The sequence below is a fragment of the Polyodon spathula genome, chromosome 1, assembly GCF_017654505.1.
Source record: "Polyodon spathula isolate WHYD16114869_AA chromosome 1, ASM1765450v1, whole genome shotgun sequence".
NCBI lineage: Eukaryota > Metazoa > Chordata > Actinopteri > Acipenseriformes > Polyodontidae > Polyodon > Polyodon spathula.
Genome location: NC_054534.1, coordinates 24772002 through 24792262, shown reverse-complemented (window position 1 = coordinate 24792262; position 20261 = coordinate 24772002). Strand labels below are relative to the sequence as shown.

Below are 20261 nucleotides of genomic sequence, written 5' to 3'. Positions count from 1 at the left end.
ATAATAATAATAATAATAATAATAATAATATAAAAAGTGTTGTCAGTCTGAATACAATAATAAGATTCTACTGTTGCTGGGAGCTTAAGTGGACCCCAAGCCCGCTGTCTTTTTTCTGCCTTCCCATTTTTTTTGCCCACCAGCCGCCACTGGTGAAAATATGGTATACAGTAAACATTCCCTCGCTTCCTTGTTTGTGGCTAACATTTTTTCTATAGTTGTTTGAGTGTCATTTGGAACCTCCCTCATAAGATTGGAAGTTATAAAATGTCTAATTTGTAAATATCTAAATAAAAATTGCTGTGAGATTCTAAATTGCTCCCTTCGGTTGGGGAAAAAGAGTTCAAACCATTATTATCCCAAAGCCTAAAACCATCATCTAGGAGACCCGACTGAAAGTCTGGGTTTCCCAGGACAGAAGTTAGCAGTTGACCAAAAACTCCCCTATCATGGTACCTTTTAATTTCCTGTCCCATGTATTACCCAGAACAACATTTCCGGCAATCAGTACTCTCCATTGTTTTTCTGTCATTGTTAGTAAACACGCCAGGTTAGTAGATTCCACTGCATCAGGTTCTATGTCCAACCAAGCACAGTTCACATTACAGGCTAGCAGTCCCTGGTTATGTTTCAAATGCACAGCCCAGTTATACTGTCTAAAATTAGGAATTGCCAATCTATCCATTTTTATACAGTTGTAGTCTCCTCAACTGATATCTGTTTTTTTGGTTTTATTTTCTCCTGCAAATAGACATGCTCTTATTACCTGATTAATAGTTTTAAGATCCTTACTTAAGTGATACTGATATAATTTGTACGGCAAATAGGATTCTGGGCAACACATTCATTTGAATTATCACTGCCCTTACCAAAAAACAAAGGGGCAAACAGGTCCACCTTTCTAGGTCTTTTTTTTACCTTATAAATTATAGGGGAAATAACTGCCCCAAGCATGGAGATACCCATATTCCCAAATATGTTAGTCCTCTTGTTGACAACCAAAAAGGCTCCAAAGGTAAAGGGTTAACCTGGGAGGTGTTTGTCGGCATAATCACTTACTTGCTAAACTGTATCTTATATCCTGAGAAGGCTCCAAAAGATTTAATCACCTCCATTAGTCTCGGCACCGATTTTATGCGGTTTAGTCTAAAATAATATTATGTCGGCCGCATATGGTGTTGTCTGAGCACAGTGAATATTGAGGTCACGTCTAATAGACTCTGCCAGCGGCTATATTACCATAGCAAATAACAGGCGATAATGGACAGTACTGTCTTGTACCCTTGCAAAGAGCAAATTGTTCAGAGCATAGACCATTTATTTGTAATTACAGAGGCCCTTAGATTTTGATACTGTACTTTAACCCATTTAATATACTCCTCTCCTAAGCCCATGCGTTGTAATACTTCAAACGTATTTAAACACCACTCTGTCATACACCTTCTCAGCATCCAGATTCACTAGGACTGTCTCCAGTCATGTGTTCTGTGAATGCTGTGTTATATTCAGTAGGTACATAAGAACATAAGAACATAAGAAAGTTTACAAACGAGAGGAGGCCATTCGGCCCATCTTGCTCGTTTGGTTGTTAGTAGCTTATTGATACCAAAATCTCATCAAGCAGCTTCTTGAAGGATCCCAGGGTGTCAGCTTCAACAACATTACTGGGGAGTTGATTCCAGACCCTCACAATTCTCTGTGTAAAAAAGTGTCTCCTATTTTCTGTTCTGAATGCCCCTTTTTCTAAACTCCATTTGTGACCCCTGGTCCTTGTTTCTTTTTTCAGGCTGAAAAAGTCCCTTGGGTCGACACTGTCAATACCTTTTAGAATTTTGAATGCTTGAATTAGGTCGCCACGTAGTCTTCTTTGTTCAAGACTGAACAGATTCAATTCTTTTAGCCTGTCTGCATATGACATGCCTTTTAAGCCCGGAATAATTCTGGTCGCTCTTCTTTGCACTCTTTCTAGAGCAGCAATATCTTTTTTATAGCGAGGTGACCAGAACTGCACACAATATTCAAGATGAGGTCTTACAAGTGTATTGTACAGTTTTAACATTACTTCCCTTGATTTAAATTCAACACTTTTCACAATGTATCCGAGCATCTTGTTAGCCTTTTTTATAGCTTCCCCACATTGCCTAGATGAAGACATTTCTGAGTCAACAAAAACTCCTAGGTCTTTTTCATAGATTCCTTCTCCAATTTCAATATCTCCCATATGATATTTATAATGTACATTTTTATTTCCTGCGTGCAGTACCTTACACTTTTCTCTATTAAATGTCATTTGCCATGTGTCTGCCCAGTTCTGAATCTTGTCTAGATCATTTTGAATGACCTTTGCTGCTACAACAGTGTTTGCCACTCCTCCTACTTTTGTGTCGTCTGCAAATTTAACAAGTTTGCTTACTATACCAGAATCTAAATCATTAATGTAGATTAGGAATAGCAGAGGACCTAATACTGATCCCTGTGGTACACCGCTGGTTACCACACTCCATTCTGAGGTTTTTCCTCTAATCAGTACTTTCTGTTTTCTACATGTTAACCACTCCCTAATCCATGTACATGCGTTTCCTTGAATCCCAACTGCGTTCAGTTTGAGAATTAATCTTTTGTGCGGGACTTTGTCAAAAGCTTTCTGGAAATCTAAATAAACCATGTCATATGCTTTGCAATTATCCATTATCGATGTTGCATCCTCAAAAAAATCAAGCAAGTTAGTTAGGCACGATCTCCCTTTCCTAAAACCTCATACCTCATATTATTCTCCCTTTCCTAAAACCATAATACCTCATATTATTATCTGAAAATCTATTTAGTATAATCCCGTCTGGTCTGGTCTGGGTTAATCGCATTAGGTGGAATGCTTTCAAGTCGTCGTGCAAGGACCTTTGCGAGGACCTTCGCATCCGTGTCTGTTAAAGATATAGGCCTGTATGATGCAGTGTCTTCCTTTTTTTTTCCTTTTTCAGTAATAGTATTATATTGGCTGATCTCCATGAAGGGGGAAGAGTGCCTTTTTGGAATGCATTATTGAATTGATTGAAAATTGAATGATATTAAGCAGGGGCTGCCTAAGGAGAGGAGAGAAGATTTTATAAAACTAGGCCTGGTGGTCTATTACTATTTAGAGATTGTATTAACTCTGAAATTGCAGTTATGGATAAAGGGTACGCACGGCTAATTTCTCATTGTTAGATGTCTGTGTCCCTAAAAATATTATTAATAGCAGTTACTCTCTCTATTCCCCTGGAGAAACTGAGCCAGATATTTCCCTGGTCTGTTACCTTGTTTATAAAAACGCTGTCTTGCATAGAGTGCCAAGCCTGCTTCCTGTGTGAACAGGGTATCCAATGATGCTTGAGAAGCAGTTAGTTCCTTGGCAGCTTTTTTACTGGGAGATGCTATAGTTTTCTTTTCCAGTTCAGTTATTATCTTTTCTAGAGTTATCTTTTGTACTTTCTGTTGTTTTTTCTTAGTGGCAGAATATGACATTATCATTCCCCTGGCGTAAGCCTTCAATGTTTCCCATAGCAATGAGGGATCTGTACCAGACACATAATTAGTCTCTATAAATAATTTGAGTTTGTCTTCCATATAGGAAACAGGCAAAGGGTCCTAAACTAAATAAGCCTTAAAGCACCAGTAGAATACATTGTGAGTATAATTAAAGGGTTCATATAGTATATTAATGGGTGCATGATCGGATATTATTATGTTTCCTATAGATTCCCCAGTAATTTTATCTAAAGACTTCTCTGCTGATAAAAAAAAAAATAGTTAGTCTGATGTACCATTGATTCTCCGTACAACTAATAAAGTACAACTCTCCTTTATTGAGGGGCTTTCGGTTAGGCAGGACAAGGGATCTGTCATTCTTAGCATCCCAGATACAGTTGAGATCTCCACAATGTCTAATATTTGCGCAGGAAAACTTTCTCACTCTAGAAAATACTTCCATGAAAAAACTGACATAAAAATTATTTGGGGCTGTGACGGGGGTGCAACGGGTCAGAGCTGTGGTCGATCCTCCCGATCGCTGGTGGCGTTGCATAAAACGGGACGAGACCGGCGGAAAGGCAAAGGTCGAGCCGTCCGGGTATTCCAGAAAGATCGATCGCTCCGTTCGAACGCGGAAGTCCGCGGCCGCCGCGCCCGCCACGCCACGTACCCCAGTCAGAGTTACTATGTACGCTGATTGCGTACAGCGGCGACCGGGGCCGAGGCTAAGGGCGAGGTCGAACAGTATTTAAAGGACGGTACGATCTGAGCGTGCTTGCTCAGTCTTGGGGAACAGCGAAGGAGACGCGCTGTTGGATTTATTAACGTATGTAAAAAGTGTGTTGTGTTACAGAGACTGGAGACGGTGTTTCTGCGTATTTCCCGGAAGAACGACCGGGAATTCGGCACTAAACCTTGCCCAGGACTGGGAGCCCCCTAGAGACCAGCTTATATTTTACTGTGTGCGGGACTTTGTTAGTTGTACCTTTTATTTTCTCCTCCTCCTTTATCATTGTTGATATTGGTGGGGGAATTTATTTTGATTATTTTTATTTCATTTCTTTTGTTATATATTTTTTTTTATTGGAATACTGGTCGGTGGCCATCTACAGCCAGATAAATAAAAACCCTGCTGCGGGGAAAAACTATACAAGCCTTCAGTGTACTTTTTGCCTGTCCCATCATCACCACCATTTGACTCAACCCACTAACCTCCCACAGGGGCATATATATTGCCTAGAACAACTGACTCACCATAAAGAGCAAGCTTGATAAGTATATTCCTATACTGTGTGTCTCTTATACATTCCTCAATACTAAACTGAACATTTTTATGTATTAAAATGATCACTTCTGTACTTGATGTATAAGAAGAAGAATATACTTTCCCTGCCCATTCCCTTTTGAATTTGTCATGTTCAATGTTATTTAAGTGGCTTTGCTGTAGAAAAGCAATGTGAACATGCTCTTTCTTAAGAAAATGTAAGATCATTTTTCTTTTAATGGGATGGTTTACCCACCACATTCCATGAGCACATCTTAATCCCTGTTTTATCAGCCATTATCAATCAACAAGGAATATAATGCAAGTAAAACACGTATCACTTTGAAGACCAATGCAGCATTATCTATATTTATAAAGTAAACTAAAGCCATGATACTGTCTGCCTGTTAAAAAATTTAGAAAGTATTTAGAAAGTATTTACCATGTGTAAGAATAGTACATTGTAGCTGTCTTATAGTAAGAATAATAAAAAAATATAAACAAATAAAGAACTGTAACTATCAAAAAGAGTGATTTAGAAACATGTTTGTCAAGAACCATTAGTAGCTTAAGCATCAAAGATAATGTTTGAATAACAAAAAAGGGAGTTGTAGCCAGCATCAGGGGTATAGAAAACAAACAAAAATAAAGTAAAAAGCAAAAATACCTGAAACGAAATGGTCTTTCGCATCTAATATTTGACGGTACAACCCATTAAAGCAAAGGGAAAGGGGTTCAAAGTCTCACACTTGGATCTAGAGGCGAGCAGCTCGTTGCTTGAGTTGCTGGCGGGGTTTTGAAGAATCTTGGTTTTCCTTCCTGAAAGATTCGGAGTGTTACAGGATACAACAGAGTGAGTCGTATGTTGTTATCTCGTAGTTGCTTGTGTATTGAATCATACTTGCAGCGCTGTTTCTGAACTGCAAATGAAAAATCCTTGAAGAACTATCTTCTTCCCATTAACTTTCAGGTCACCCTTCTTCCTTTCAGCTTCAAGTACAGTTTGCCTATCGCTGCAGTTGTGGAATCTCACTATGATGGGTCATGGTCTTCTGTCCACCCCAGCCTTGGGAGCGAGTGAGCGATCAATGGGCGCTCTCTATTTTGAGAGTTCCATTCTTGGATACAATGTCCTGTTATTGTGGTATCCATCTTTCAGAAAAGCGTGTTGGAAATACCCTCTGAATCCTTGGGCAGGCCTATAATTCAGATGTTTCTACATCTTCCCATTCTAAGCATCATCCACGAACTCCTGAAGCTGTTTTATCACCTTCTCAGCAGACACCAATATGTTTATCTCGATCACTATCTCTGTCCTCCATTAAAGATATACATTCTTCTGTCACTTGAATCCGTTTATTGGATTCAGCAATCCCTGCCTTAAGTGAGTCAAATGAACTAATAACATGTTCAAGTTTATCTATATCTACATTTCACAAATTGTTCAAGAAATGAAGGCTTCAAGCGTACAGCATGTGACCCCCCCCCCCCCCCCCCCCCCAAAAAAAAAAAAAACATGTTAACAATATTATCATGTTTTACAATATAGTAACACATGGTATGGTTAAAATATTTCCCCCATCTACCACCTGTAATTTCAAGCTATAAGTTTCCCTTAAAACATCACATGGAGGTATTGTATTGAGACGGGGTACGTTTAATAGTCTGAGCATTGGCCAAACAAGAGTTTGCTGGTTCATATTCGTGCTTTACATGCGAGTCAGGCACATAATACAGCAACAAATATGTCAAGTCCTCATTTATTCAGTCCTCAACACCAAATTATTGTTCTGCTCTCCAAGAGTAAACTTATGACATTGAAGTCCCCATTGCAGAGGCTGCTGTGCTATTAAAAGGGGTAATAAAGGGGGAGACACATAGCTTTAGAAAGAAAGTGAAGATTGCACAAAACCAAGAATTCTTCTTTAGTGTTTTAATGGACATTAGGGATACATATGACAGGTAACAACTCAGAGACAGGCATGGGAGCAGCAGTGCTGTACTTGAGAGAAAGAGGAGGCATTCTTCACGTCTTTCAACCATTTCTGAGAATTTCCCCCAACCAGAGGTTAGCAAAGAGATGACAAAACATCACTAATCCTGATAACCCATGCCGGCTCAGGCGGCATTGTTTTCAAACCTTAATCAATTTGTCTTTACTTCATTACAGCTAGACAAAGTAATAGAGGTCATCATGGCACCTTGGATAGGGTCTTCAGATATAGGATATAACTGATTACATTGTTGTGTGAAGATAACTCCAAGGAGCCTCTATCTGGGAGTACTGTATTGTTCCATTAAGGGAACATCTTTGATCTGTATGAGGTGCTGGACTATCACTGTCTTCAATCTTGGCTTATAGTGTTTATTATTAGTAGCATAGTGTTTGTCATCCATGTTATGAACTGTGTCTGGGTTTCTGTCTTTTAATAACAGCCCTTCTGAAAGAGTAGTGTTTAATCTAAAAACATACTAGCTTATTAACCTTGTTAAGTGGTTTCATTCTGTCATGAAGGCAGCCGTATTAAAAACACCTCAAGCACTGCAGTTTTTGTGTCGACCCGGTATTAATAACAAGTACTGGTGAAATGAAAAATCTTGATTGCAGTTTGGGGGACTGGCTTACCTCTAAGTATCAACAGGAATCTTATCTTTACATCATTACTTCAAAATAGCAGTTTATAAATCTGGTCATCTGTCATATTCCCAACAACAGTTTGACTATTTATACAAGAGCTCAGTGTAATAATACTCAGGAAGCTGTGGCACACAACACACAGGTTGTAGGCAATGTAGTTGTTTTTTTTTCAGTTGCAAATGCTGCTGCTGCAAAAAAAGGTAAACTTTTAAAACAGAATTACTAAATACTACCCTATTGGAGAAAACACATTTCTGCAGGTCACCTAAGGATAAAACGACACTGAAATGATAAATCACCTCATATCCAATGGGATTGAAATAGCAGCTCCACATTCATATTTACAACATGTATGCCTTGTCACATCAATTTTATTCAATGTTACATTGATTAAAATCCATGAAATATTTAAACACAGATCCATTGAGGTTCCCAACCTGGTAGAAAGACTGAGCTAAAGAATTCCATATAGATGGCAATGCATACAAGAGTCTTTTTTGACAGATTCTATGCAGCAGACTATCCTTAGTTTTGAGTTCTGACTGATAATGTTTATACATTGATCATTGCAATTTGCTTCTGGCTAGCAATGATAACAGGTGTACTTGCAAAAAAGTTCACCATGATGTAGTTGTCAAATCTGTTGTGCTGGTACCGTACGTCAAAGCAGGACAGTTATGTTTAGTTAATGTTCATGCAACAGTCTAGCAAGCCAAGTCTTCTTTAGTGCATTGCAAGACACCTAAACAGTATTAAAATGTATATTTTTTTTTAAACAAATATAATACTATATATATATATATATAAGCATGTATGTTTCTGTGTTCCGGTTGTTATTGTGTGTTTGGGAGGAGGATCGTGAGCGAGCTGAAAGAAAATCTAAAACGAAACAAAGTAAAAGCAATTGCTACTCGTGCTGGGCAGAACAGCGCGGTATTTGTTCAGTGTTTGTGTTCAAGATTTGTTTTTCTTTAAAAAAATGTTTTGCTCTATGAGCTGTGGTTTGTACAATCTTTTTATTTATTTTTGTTTCAATAAAAAAGGCGCACCAGCAAATACCTGCCTGTGTCTCTGTGTCAGCTTCCGGGTCTGGTCTGGGTACGTTGTGTCTGTGTGTGTGTGTATGTGTGTGTGTGTGTGTGTGTGTGTGTGTGTATATATATATATATATATATATATATATATATATATATATATATATATATATATATATATATATATATATACATACACACACACACACACACACACACACACACACACACACATTGTACTGTATATTAGAAATTAATATAATACAAATTATGTTCATATTAACTGACCATTGAAGCTGTTGCTATACCCAGTGAGGTGCTTTAGAGGTTTTATAATGTGCAGGCTATTCTGTTTTACTGAACATATTACAAAATGCAGTAAATGATTTTCTTCCATTAAATTGTCCTGCTTCTTATCCGGGATATTGCACACTGAAATACACTCGTCTTGTGCAACACATTACATTTTCAATGGCTTTATTGCAGTGTCGAAACCCTGCTGTGCAATCTTTTCAATATGAAGCCGAAACAGTTTTGCAGAACTCAATATACCCTTATTAAAAATTTAAGTGCACCAGTGGATTCAATAGCAAATCTCTGTGTGAGTTTTAGCATTAAATCTTCCATCACTAAAGAAAATTGTTCAGTTCTAATAAGTGGAAATATATGCAAATCAGTTGTTTTTGCAGCCAGTGCAGGCCAGCAAATACACCCACCCTGTTACAATGCCTAACGTACATACAGTCATTGCTTTATTGTTGTGGTTTTGCTTTACTACAGTCTGTAACCTTTAGTTGCATGCTCTGCTAGTTCTCAGGTACAGTGAATGGTGACACTGTAAACACAGAGCACAAGAATTGGCCCTTAGACCTGGGATGACTGTAGTAAAGCAAAGCAGGTCATTTTGGCAAATAATTTAATTTCAAATTATTGGTGTTTAGTTATACCCTATTATAAAAAAAATATATTACAGAAAAACCGCAGGGAGGGCTAAGGAATTGCATGTTGTCTTGTTTCTTTTAATGTATTATTCAGTGAAGTTTAATGACGGCATTTTTCTTTTAAGCTATGCCGGATTGATACTCAGGCCTCCTGAGTGCAGTCTAGTGCATTCACTAATGGCCTTGCACAACCTTTTGTTGTGTGTTTTCATATCAGCAGTCCCTCTCCACCTACTTGTTTTTTTTACGGTTTTATATCTGGATTTACAGTTTGCTTTTGTGATGTTCTAACCTTAACCATCAGAATGGCTACAGTTATGTACAATATATTAACTTGGTTCAATTCTTAACCTTGGGATTAATCCAAAGTATTTTAAAATTGAGCTTTTTTTGTGGGGAGATTTTCTATGTAAGAGGAATATCCTCCTAAAACATAAGTATAAAAATATTGTATTTTATTAAAAGAAATAATGTGGCGTTTGAATGATAATAGATCTTTTTTTAAGCAAAAGCTCCTCCTCATGGAAGGCAAATGATTCACATTCCAATGTGTGAGATAACATGACATGAGACTAAATGGTAGGTGAGGACATTAACACATTGAGAAGAACTAGAGTATGGGAAATTGTTTTATTTCATCACAAATTACATTGCATTTGGGTTCTGTTTGTAATGTGTTCTTGGAAGGAAAACAGAACAACACAGAAAACCGACATAATTGATATAAACAAGTGGTATCTGGAATGTTTCTATTTATAGTTATAAAAGCCCTGTGAAATGGGAGTCCAAGCTCCCTTCGAGGTTGATAAGAGTACATGAAAGATCTTTGAGTTCAATGAAGCTACTGGTACAAGGATTGTATGTTTTTTTTTTTAGTTTTTAATCTTTAAACTCCTTCTGAAAGCTCACTATGTAGTTCCATTGTCAGACACCACTTACAGGTAGTGCCTTTGTGATTATTTTACAAAGCAAAGCTCCTTGATGAAGGTAGCCGTACCAAAATGTGCTTCGATTGTCAACCGACCTGGTTTTATTTTCTATGTTGTTGTTGTGTTTTTTTTGTTTTGTTTTGTTTTGGTTTTTTTTATAGCAACTTACATTTTTAATGAGCATGCACGTTTGTTTGTTTTCTATTTTGGTGATTTATTGATACTTCCTCCTGTTTATTTTTGCATCATAAGTAAAATCGTGTTCGCATGTTTATTTTTATTGAGTCTCTGTCACAATACTTAGCACTGGGCAAACATGAAATTATAACAGTGAACTACATCTGGTAGGAAGAAATAATATACAGTAGTATTTTTCAATGACCAACAGCACCCCCCAGATTATTTTGTGCATTGCACTCTATGGCAGGGGTCTCAACTCTGGTCTTGAAGAGGTACTAGGTCTTCTGGTTTTCGTTTCAACCAAGCTGTCAGTTACTTAATTGCACCAATTATTGTCTTAATTAATCAAGATTAACAGGTGTTCCATATCTTTAGCCATTTAGGTGACATATACCAATAAAACCTGAGGATTTGAGGCTCTCCAGGATCAGGGTTGGAGAACCCCGTGCTATGGCTATGACTTGCGGGTATAGGATTTATTCAATAATGTTTTAGTATTACAAGAATTATGTAAATTATGTAATTTTCCCTAAGTCATAGATTTTTTTTTATTTTATTTTTTTTGTAAACTATAAACTAATTATCTGATGCCTGTGCCACATTTGTCTTTACAAATCCACATTGATGTGTTTTTTTTCCTAATCATTTGAGACTTCTGTAATTAACTGCTGTGAGACCAGCACCTGAGGTCACTTTTAACCACATAGGCTTGTCATTTGAACCATGCAAATGCACCACTCTGTGCTGTCGATGAAACATATCCAATTTTCTTCCTCAGGCCAGCTGGAAGTCATCATGGACCGTAGGCTGATGCAGGACGACAACCGTGGCCTCGGACAAGGGGTCCAAGATAACAAGATTACAGCCAATTTGTTTCGTATCTTGCTGGAGAGGAGAGTCCATGTGGATGAGGTAATCACTCTAATGCTGTAGGATTTTTGTATTGCTTGGAATGTAGGAAACAAAGCCACCAGTAGAAACCTCAGGTGTTTTCTACGATAATCTATGTGGATTTACTAAATACACTTGATATTCAAAAACAAAAAAAGCAATTCAGCTTTATTTTGTTGTCCTGAGTTTTGTAAAAGCTTTAATTTCTGGTGTTCCCAGATGTTTACAGCAACTGACCTGTCCAGCAATGTTAATCAATTTCACCTAAGTAGCCATAGTAACAAAGATATATGCACATGTGACTCTGTTGTAATAGTTTAAAATTCTGGTGTTGAGAAGTCAGACAAGTATGAAGTAGAAAAATAAATGTAGCTAAAGTAGAATATCCCAGAAAAGGGTGTGTGGGAGAACATGTGTCACACATTTCTTTTACAGTATGTCTAGAGCAGGGGTATAAAACTCCAGTTATCGAGGACCACAGGGTCTTCTGGTCTTTTTGATTTATAGTTTTTGCTTGTTTGTTAATTTTATATTCTGTATCTGAGTGTCTGCTTTCCTGGTGCTCACCGGCCTTGACCGGGATGCTATCCTACCACAGTGACACACCTACGTGTACTCTAAATACAATGGATGTAATTTGTTTACTTTTTCATGGTACTGTTATCTGTAATATTGACAAAGGTTAAAAAGATTGATCTCAGAAGAACTGGGTAGTGATTATGTACAACACTGATTGAAAAGTAGCATCGCCATTTATTGGTATTGTAAAATAAAAAGTGTTGAATGCAGAAGGTTTATCAAACGTCATTAATTTCTAATCCTATTGGCAAATGTCAATCGGCTGTAAAGCAAGGCACAATGTTAATGCAGGCAGCATACATGAAACATTTTTAATTTGTCTCATAGACATGCTTGTTTTGTCTGTGTTTTGACATGCATTATGCTTTGAAGAGAGTGTTAAAATGATGCCAGTACATCCATGTCCATCATTTTAACTGCTTATGATATGGATTTTTGGACATCTGTTACAAAAACCGGGAGAGGTGGTGCCATGTTGATTTAAGAATTGAACTGCTCCATTTAAATATCCATAAAGAGGAAGTTGAAGCTTGGGTCACGTTCACAAAACAATGTTTAGTTATGACAGTGCTGTATTTCCTTATATTAGTGCCGTGTATGCACTGACTGCTTACAACACAAATAGGAAAACATTGCCAACGGCTAAATAAAAACAGTGTTTCAAAAAAAAAAAAAATTGTGCAGCAAAGATTCCTAACAAATCACATACTGTATATTTAAAATGTAATTACAGTCAACAAAACATAGCAGCCAGTGACATGAACAAAACTGTCAAAAAATGAGTTTGGAAGGTTGCCAAGCTACTGTATCCAAACAAAAGAAACTGAGCAAAAAGAGTCAGTTGACAAGGAAATACAGCCGCTACCCAGCTGTTAACCAGTCCTGTATAACAACCATTATCACAGATCCTTAAAACACCAGTAGCCAAATAAAAACTGCCACACAGTAATGATACAATCATGTTAATATTAGATTGAACAGTATTTTTCAAACATACACAACCTCAGAAAGGAACCCTGAAGACTGAAAAGTATTAAATGCATATAATAAAATTACAGGAGAGAGGTTGAGCATTTAATTAAAAATATCCAACCAAAGCACAGCACAGAATATCAAAATGAAAATGCACTAGACAAACAGTGTACACTATATACAATGTATTCAAGTCTCCCCTGCTCGTGCTGAGCCATGCTCCATGTGGTGTCTGCACCATATCATAAGCAGGAAGATCAATAATAAAGAATATAAGCCTGTAACAGCAACATGTACCGGTACTATATTTCACTGTAATGAATATATACATTACATGTATTGATTGGATAACTCCTAACTTCCTTGGGTGTTTCACTGGTCCACAACTTCATTTCGTAAAATGTTTTTCAAAAACCAGTTAGGAATTCAGTCATTGTCGTGTTTCTCAACAGCATGTTATCGTTTTGCATCTTGTACAATAATGAGATTCAGAGACAGAAGCTGCAGTGAAGCCCTGTTACTCACTTTATTAAACAAAAAACAAACAAAACACAGGAACAAGTAAACACGGCACAAGGGCCAAAACAAATGTTCAAACAAAACAATACAGGCTGGCCATTTACTTTCACTATAATGTTTCAAAACAGTACAAAAATCACATTACAAACACTCACTCCCCCAAACTCATCCACCAGACAAAGGATTTCTCCTTCCCTTGTATACAATTATCACTCAGTTACCTAATTGGGGAATGGCCACACCTGTGACTGCTGGCAGGGACAGATTTAACCCCATCCCTGCCAACCTTACATTCCCACACACACACTATTTACAGCGGCAGGGCTTCAACCCTGCCACAGACATACTGTAAGTATTCCATCCACTGTAGGAGTTGTTTCTTCTGCCACTGTGCTACTTTGAATACACCACAGCAGTTCCATCCACAACCTGCTTAGACCAACCAGTGAAGAATACAAAAAGATGTTGAATATTTATGGAACTCCCTCTTCTGTTGTGATTGGACACCGCTGATCTAACCTTATAATTATGCTTTATTAAACAGAAGGAAAACAGCCAGCCAGTGAGTTATCCCTCTCTGCTCAGTCATATCTCATCACTGTACTTGAATCACCCAGTGGTTCCTATGGCTGTCAACATGGACTTTGGGGCTGCTTCGCTGGTTTCAGAATTCAGACCACTTGCTTCATCCATGCCTTGTGATTTGCATGTAGTTAACCTACGGGCCATACAGTCAAAGGTATGTTTTATCTTTTTATTTGGAACTTGACCGGTTTTTTTGTGTGGATATTTTCATGTTCGATGTGCTTTCTTTAAACATGTCAAATCACTTAATTTATGAATAAGAAAGTGTTTAAGAAATGGTCATATCTTGCCCCACAGGTCCTTTACTGTTTATTTGTCTGGTCCCGATATTACACAACACTAACAGTGACAACCATTTTACAAAGAGGAATTGTCCTAACGTGAAAAATCTGTTTTATTAAGAAGTCTAATGTCCTTTTGGATGTGTCGGTAAAAGTCTGAAAATATATGTACACTTACGGATATTGGGGAGCACTGTTTAGCATATAATCAGTTTTACAAAGTATGAAAGACACAGAAGCACTTTTAACACTGAACTTAGTGTTTCATAGCCTCTGGTACATCGCTGAGACATATCTTTCAGCCTACAGTACCTGTACAGTATCTACCCAGAACAAATTACTGCTGTTGCGAGGTCCCAACATGTTGTGTAGAGCCTTTGAAATTCAATATATGAGGCCATATAGTAAAAAGTGTTTCCTTTCACACTCAAGTAAGGGTTTAGGAACCATCCTGCCTTGTACTGTACATATCAAATACCTACTATTACTAGAAGATGTCATTGTAAAATTGCTCGTTCATTTTTCAGCAGTGAGACTGTGATTGATTGAAATGTCCTCTCATGCCAAAGTTTCCTTGTGTAGTTGCTTAAGGAGGTGTGTGATTTTGCTTGCCAAGCTATTTACTAATGAATTAAAAGGATATACTGTAGATTGTCAAGTAACAGAGATTTTGTGCCCACTAAGGGCCTTTGTGATGAAACCGTTTACTAAATTTTCATAAGAAATGTACAGATGACAGAGACACACTACTATGTCTGAAGTCTGTATCTGTCCTTGATAGGACACATTCAAAGAAAGATACAAAGGAAGAGTATTAATGTGTGAAAAGATATATCATTCTTGAAACATTCACTCTTTTTATATAAACTGTATTTTAATTTTAGACAATGGAGTCACTCTTATAACCCAAAAGGGTAACAAAATGGAGCTTTTTGTATTAATTGTCTGTGAAAAGAAGCTTTCGTGGGGTCTTGAGTGTAAAACAATAGAGAAGCCCCTTTGTTGGAACACCAGTCCTTTCATTTTCATTAATACATTGTGAATGGATTAATTTAATTAATAATGTCTTTCAATTAAACAAAGTTTAAATATTAAAAAGAACAGTTCTGCATCTCAGTTTAAACCAGTGACCTTAAATATTCATAATGTGATTCACATGCATTTTCTTGTGCAGATGAATGTGAGGTAATTCCACTCGATATTCAGAATATATGCTGATACCATACGCTGGCTTTGTCATATTTAGTATTTTCTCTCTGTGTGTATTATTTATTTATTTATTTACCCCCAAAGGAAGTCAGTCCTCAGCTGCATAAAATTAAAATAATGTTTTATTAATCTCTCTATTTTGTGCTGCATTTGTTTAAGGTGCACAATATGAAAATGAAAGTAAGTTTGGATTGCAGAATGAGTTTTCCATGAATGTCGTCTCCATGATAATATTAGAACATGGCTAGGATATCAGACAAGTAGCGGGGTTCTGAAAAATATAGCATTACACATCACCACGTTTTGCTACAACTGTTCAAATAATGTATCTGTAATTGTTATTTTCATTGTTAACATCTTGACAACCTTTTACACTTAAAACTTTAGTCTATTTCAACTCTCTTTTCAAAATGTCTGCTGTAGTGCACTGATAGTGTAAAAATTAATACCCACATTGTAAAATGGATAAAACAGCAATAACAGAGCACTTGTTATGTTTGTTTTTGTTTTTTGTTTTTTCAATTTTTCAAATTCACAACTTTCAGCAGTGATTTAGAGGACAGATCTCAAACCCTAGTGCGCTACAGCAGACATTTTGATAAGAGCTTTGAAACAGACTTTAGAGTTATAAGTGTAAAAAGTTGACAATGAAAAGAAAAAAAAACAGGTACGTTATTTAAACGGTTGTAGCATACCGTAGGGATGTATAACGCTATATTTTTTTTCGGAACCCCGCTACTTAATCTTTAAGCTAAACTTTATTTTGAAATAAGATGCCACAGGTCATAAAATATACCAAATTCAAGCTAATTATAGCAGGGCTGCTTGATGGATTTTCTCTTTGTTTACCACTGAAGTATTTTTTAGACAAGCAAGAGCAAAAGGCACAATCGACTGGGTTCTGATGATTAAAGGTTCTGTGTTGGAAGTAGAGGGTGAATGAAGCAACCCCACTATATATCCCTACTGAGGACATCTCAAGTTATTATCAATTTATTCTGACAGTCTTTTGTTAAGTTGAAATATCAAAACCATTTGTCCTGCACAATATCTGGGATGTGCGTTTATTAAAGTCTGGATATTTAATTGGGTAAAGGCCATTAGACCGAATCCATTTCATCATTATAATATTATATTTCAGTGTTCTTTTGTTGTTTATTTTCCATCACACTTAAATCTGGAAGTTGACAGCACACCAGATGTGTTAGTGTACTCATGCATACAGCAGAAAGATGACAGCTATAAAGGTCAGCTGTCTCCCTACAGTAAATGTCTTTAGTAACTTTAATTCAAAATCTTGTATTCTCTTATAATTTATAGAGCTGTGTGTAAATTAGAAAAAGTGTACTTTCATATATTAATTTCATATGTCCTTAAGTAAGCTGTGAAATCAGGTCTTGGAATTATTTTCCCTGCAGGAGGGAGTGGGTCCATCAGATGAAGCAGCCTTTATTCTACACAGGAAAGGATTTGACTGCAGCTTCTCCACAAAAAACACTGGGTTACTGTGTTCTACAACACGCGGCAAGGTAATCAAGATTATTACTGTCTTTTAAAAGGGTGTAAAAAACAGTAAGGTTTAATATTTTAAGGAAAATATTTTCTAGTTTGTAAAACTCCAGTAATGGAAAGGAGACTGGAGAGAGCAAGGCAATGCAGTAGATTAGTGCACTGTCAACTTAATCCACAAGTCAAAGGAGTTTGGTAGCAATACCCTAAACAAGGACAGCAGTCGGCATCATGGAGTGAGGCCCAGGAGTGGTTTGTGATGTTTTTGAGATGTAATATAAGAAATGAAAGAACAATGAAAGAAAAGAAAAAAATGTGCAAGATCAGAAATAAAACTATAAAGCCACATCGCCTGTCTGTGTCAGGGTTCAAATGACTTCTCAGTGAGAAGCATCAGACTTTATTTCTCTTTGTTCAAATAGACTACAATGGGAGTTTGGATACACAGAGAATGTTTGAGAGTGGAAGCAAACCTACACTATGTGGTCTTGATTCATATGTGTGGCTTTGACATAATTGTACATAAATACTTGTAAAAGCTTAAAGGGGCTTTTATTATAGAATATATTGTATTTTATCATTTTGAAGTCCATTCAGGTAAATTTAAGGAACATTTGTGTCAATAATGTAGAAGAATGCATGTTTTATGACAGTGTTTTGTTTTTTTATTTTTTTGTATTGTTTAAATCTTTTTTGTTGTACAGATTCCAGTTAACAAGCTTTTTAATGAGATGAAGGTGCAGCGCATCACCCCGGTGTCTTTATCTTTAATGCACACACCTCAAGGAAGCCAGAACAACAGTGAGATCCAGCTTCATCCTATGGAGATCAGTACATTCCGGATACAACTGAGATGAGCCCGTCCCAAGAGCAAATACAGAGCAGACTCTGAAATACTGTGAAGATTCTTTACATTTTTTAATACGTGTTTCTACCGGCTTACCAATGGATTTTAAAGCCATGTATAGAGTTACTTTAAACATTAGAATAACTGTGGATGATGGGGTTTTAAAAAAAATCAGTTTCATCTAAGCAATGAGTCACTCATTGGGTCCCGGGTTGAGTGTTATCCCATGGGATTCTGGTTAACCTACATACAAAATACACATAGTTCTCGCTGTGATGGATAACTTATTTTACGTTTCAAGAGACTTGCTTGGGATAGTCATTTTATATATCAGTGACAATATAATACATTTAGTTTAGTCATGTAGACTGTTGTACATAATCAAGAGGATAATCTTAAATCTAGGAGGTGGGAATCAGCTGACTTATTATTGGGCTGTACCCAGTCATGTGTGTCATATCTTAATCCTGAAAGATGTGTGCAACAGCCCTACTTATTGAATCAATAATCCATCTATTGAAACTGGGAACAATGAGAGTGGAAATATTGTACTGTTCATTATTTTTGTTGCCAGAATTGTGATGATGGATGTTCTTTTCCAAATTCCAAAGTTGCCAGTTAATGTTAAAATGTGCCTTATTTTTGTTATTATAGAATACATCTTTTACATATTGCTCTTACAATCTTGTCTTTGTATCTAGTGTCCCCATCTATTGTTAGTGGTAAAGTGTCCGTATCTGTCTTAACAGTATAGATACAATGGAAAAGAAGACAAGTGACTGGCAAAAGAAGCCTGTCATGTTTGTTTTGTTTCATTCTTGTGACCTTTGAATGTGCAGCACTGATGTAACTGGATGTTATCAAACAGCAGCTGAATTGAGATTTACTTTTCACACGTGGTTTGCCAAGAAAAAAAATCGTTAAAAAATACTGCAGTAAAATATATTCTATATATCATTTTGTAAGGGCGAACATGAGAGAATAGTTTTTATTTGCAGGGAGGGATATTTGAATGTGACTGGATTTGTTTTTAGAATTATTTTGTGAAACATAAATGTGATTTTGTATTGCAGTGGGATAAAGATGTGTTTCACACATGATTGTATTCCCTACGTACAATCATCGTTTACAGGTTACAGTTAATCCCTTAAATTAAGAGACACCGTAATGACCACGACCAAACCATTGGTTCAATTACAAATCAATCCTTGTTTCCTGATTTTATAGTGAATTAAAAAATTCCATTCAATAACCCCCCCCCCCCCCCCCAAAAAAATGTGACCAATAAAAAATAATCAAATAATACAAAAATAAGAAAACTGTATAGTAAGCGGTTTCACTAAACTTTTGAAGATCACTGCATTGAAGATGGGTAATTGGTAACAATGGTATTTGAACATTATTCAATATCAATACCTATTCTATAAATCTGTGCAGTGACATGTGTGTTTAATGGTTCATTCTACAAAGCAGCCTTTATGCCTTGCATTGCTTCATCAAGAACTCATTGTTTGTTTAAATATGCACAGTACAAAATAAGGTGCAGTGTAACTGCATTTGCATGATTTGGAGCCATGGTCTGTTAAGAAATAATCCACACACCACTACTGCACTGAACTGTGAGACCAATATCATTATCTTCTTCCTTACTTGCACTGATTTATTACGTGCATCATTGCTTGCCGGCATTCACATAGTACAGTCAGCACTCACATATCCAACCCTATAAAATGTTGACTTCAGTGACGGTTAACGCGTGTGACGCATATCTGATTATTTCATTTTGTCCCATTCCATCTCTTGTCCGTTTTTCAGGGAACACAAAAAAGGTACAATATTAAAAATACATATCTGAAAGGACTATGTTTTAGAATAAGTAGGCTTCCATTTTACTGTACTTTAGTTTGGTATTTTGGTACAGTATTATATTTTCAACAGAAGTAGTATTTTAATTCAGAACAATATGATTCTGAAAATATCACTTGCGAGGACTAAAGAGACAACACATTAACTGTAATACAGTACATATTTCTATATCCATATATATTGTAGCGGTATGTAAAATTTCCCATTAACGACCAAACAGCAAAATTAAATCTAAATGTTATCCACGCACAGAACTGCGTAAAACATAAAAGGCAATGCAATTTAGCAAAACTAATAGATTAAAAAAAAACAACAGTAACACAGTTTTCAGAATTAAAACAGGATCCAAAGTCAGTATTCAAAATTGCAGAATATTGTGCTCAATAAGGCCCTAATGTCACAGTTCACTTGCAAATGAAAATGCATAAAAGCAACAAAAGATCACAGATAAATAAAAAAATACATAACAGTGTCTAAAACTGTTAATGATGAACTGTTCCATTACCCTAG

General features: G+C 36.6%; 1 protein-coding gene across 1 annotated transcript in view; it reads left to right on the top strand.

Annotated features, from left to right (window-relative positions):
- LOC121315950 (alpha-mannosidase 2-like) overlaps positions 1–19149 on the top strand; it is a 126717-nt gene extending 107568 nt beyond the window's left edge. Inside the window, exons 20-23 of the mRNA XM_041250580.1 lie at positions 11272–11405; positions 13999–14193; positions 16948–17058; positions 17743–19149. Of these exons, the coding sequence (XP_041106514.1) occupies positions 11272–11405; positions 13999–14193; positions 16948–17058; positions 17743–17895 (593 nt within the window). The 3' untranslated portion in view covers positions 17896–19149. The remainder of the gene's footprint in view (positions 1–11271; positions 11406–13998; positions 14194–16947; positions 17059–17742) is intronic.
- The last annotated feature ends 1112 nt before the right edge of the window (positions 19150–20261 follow it).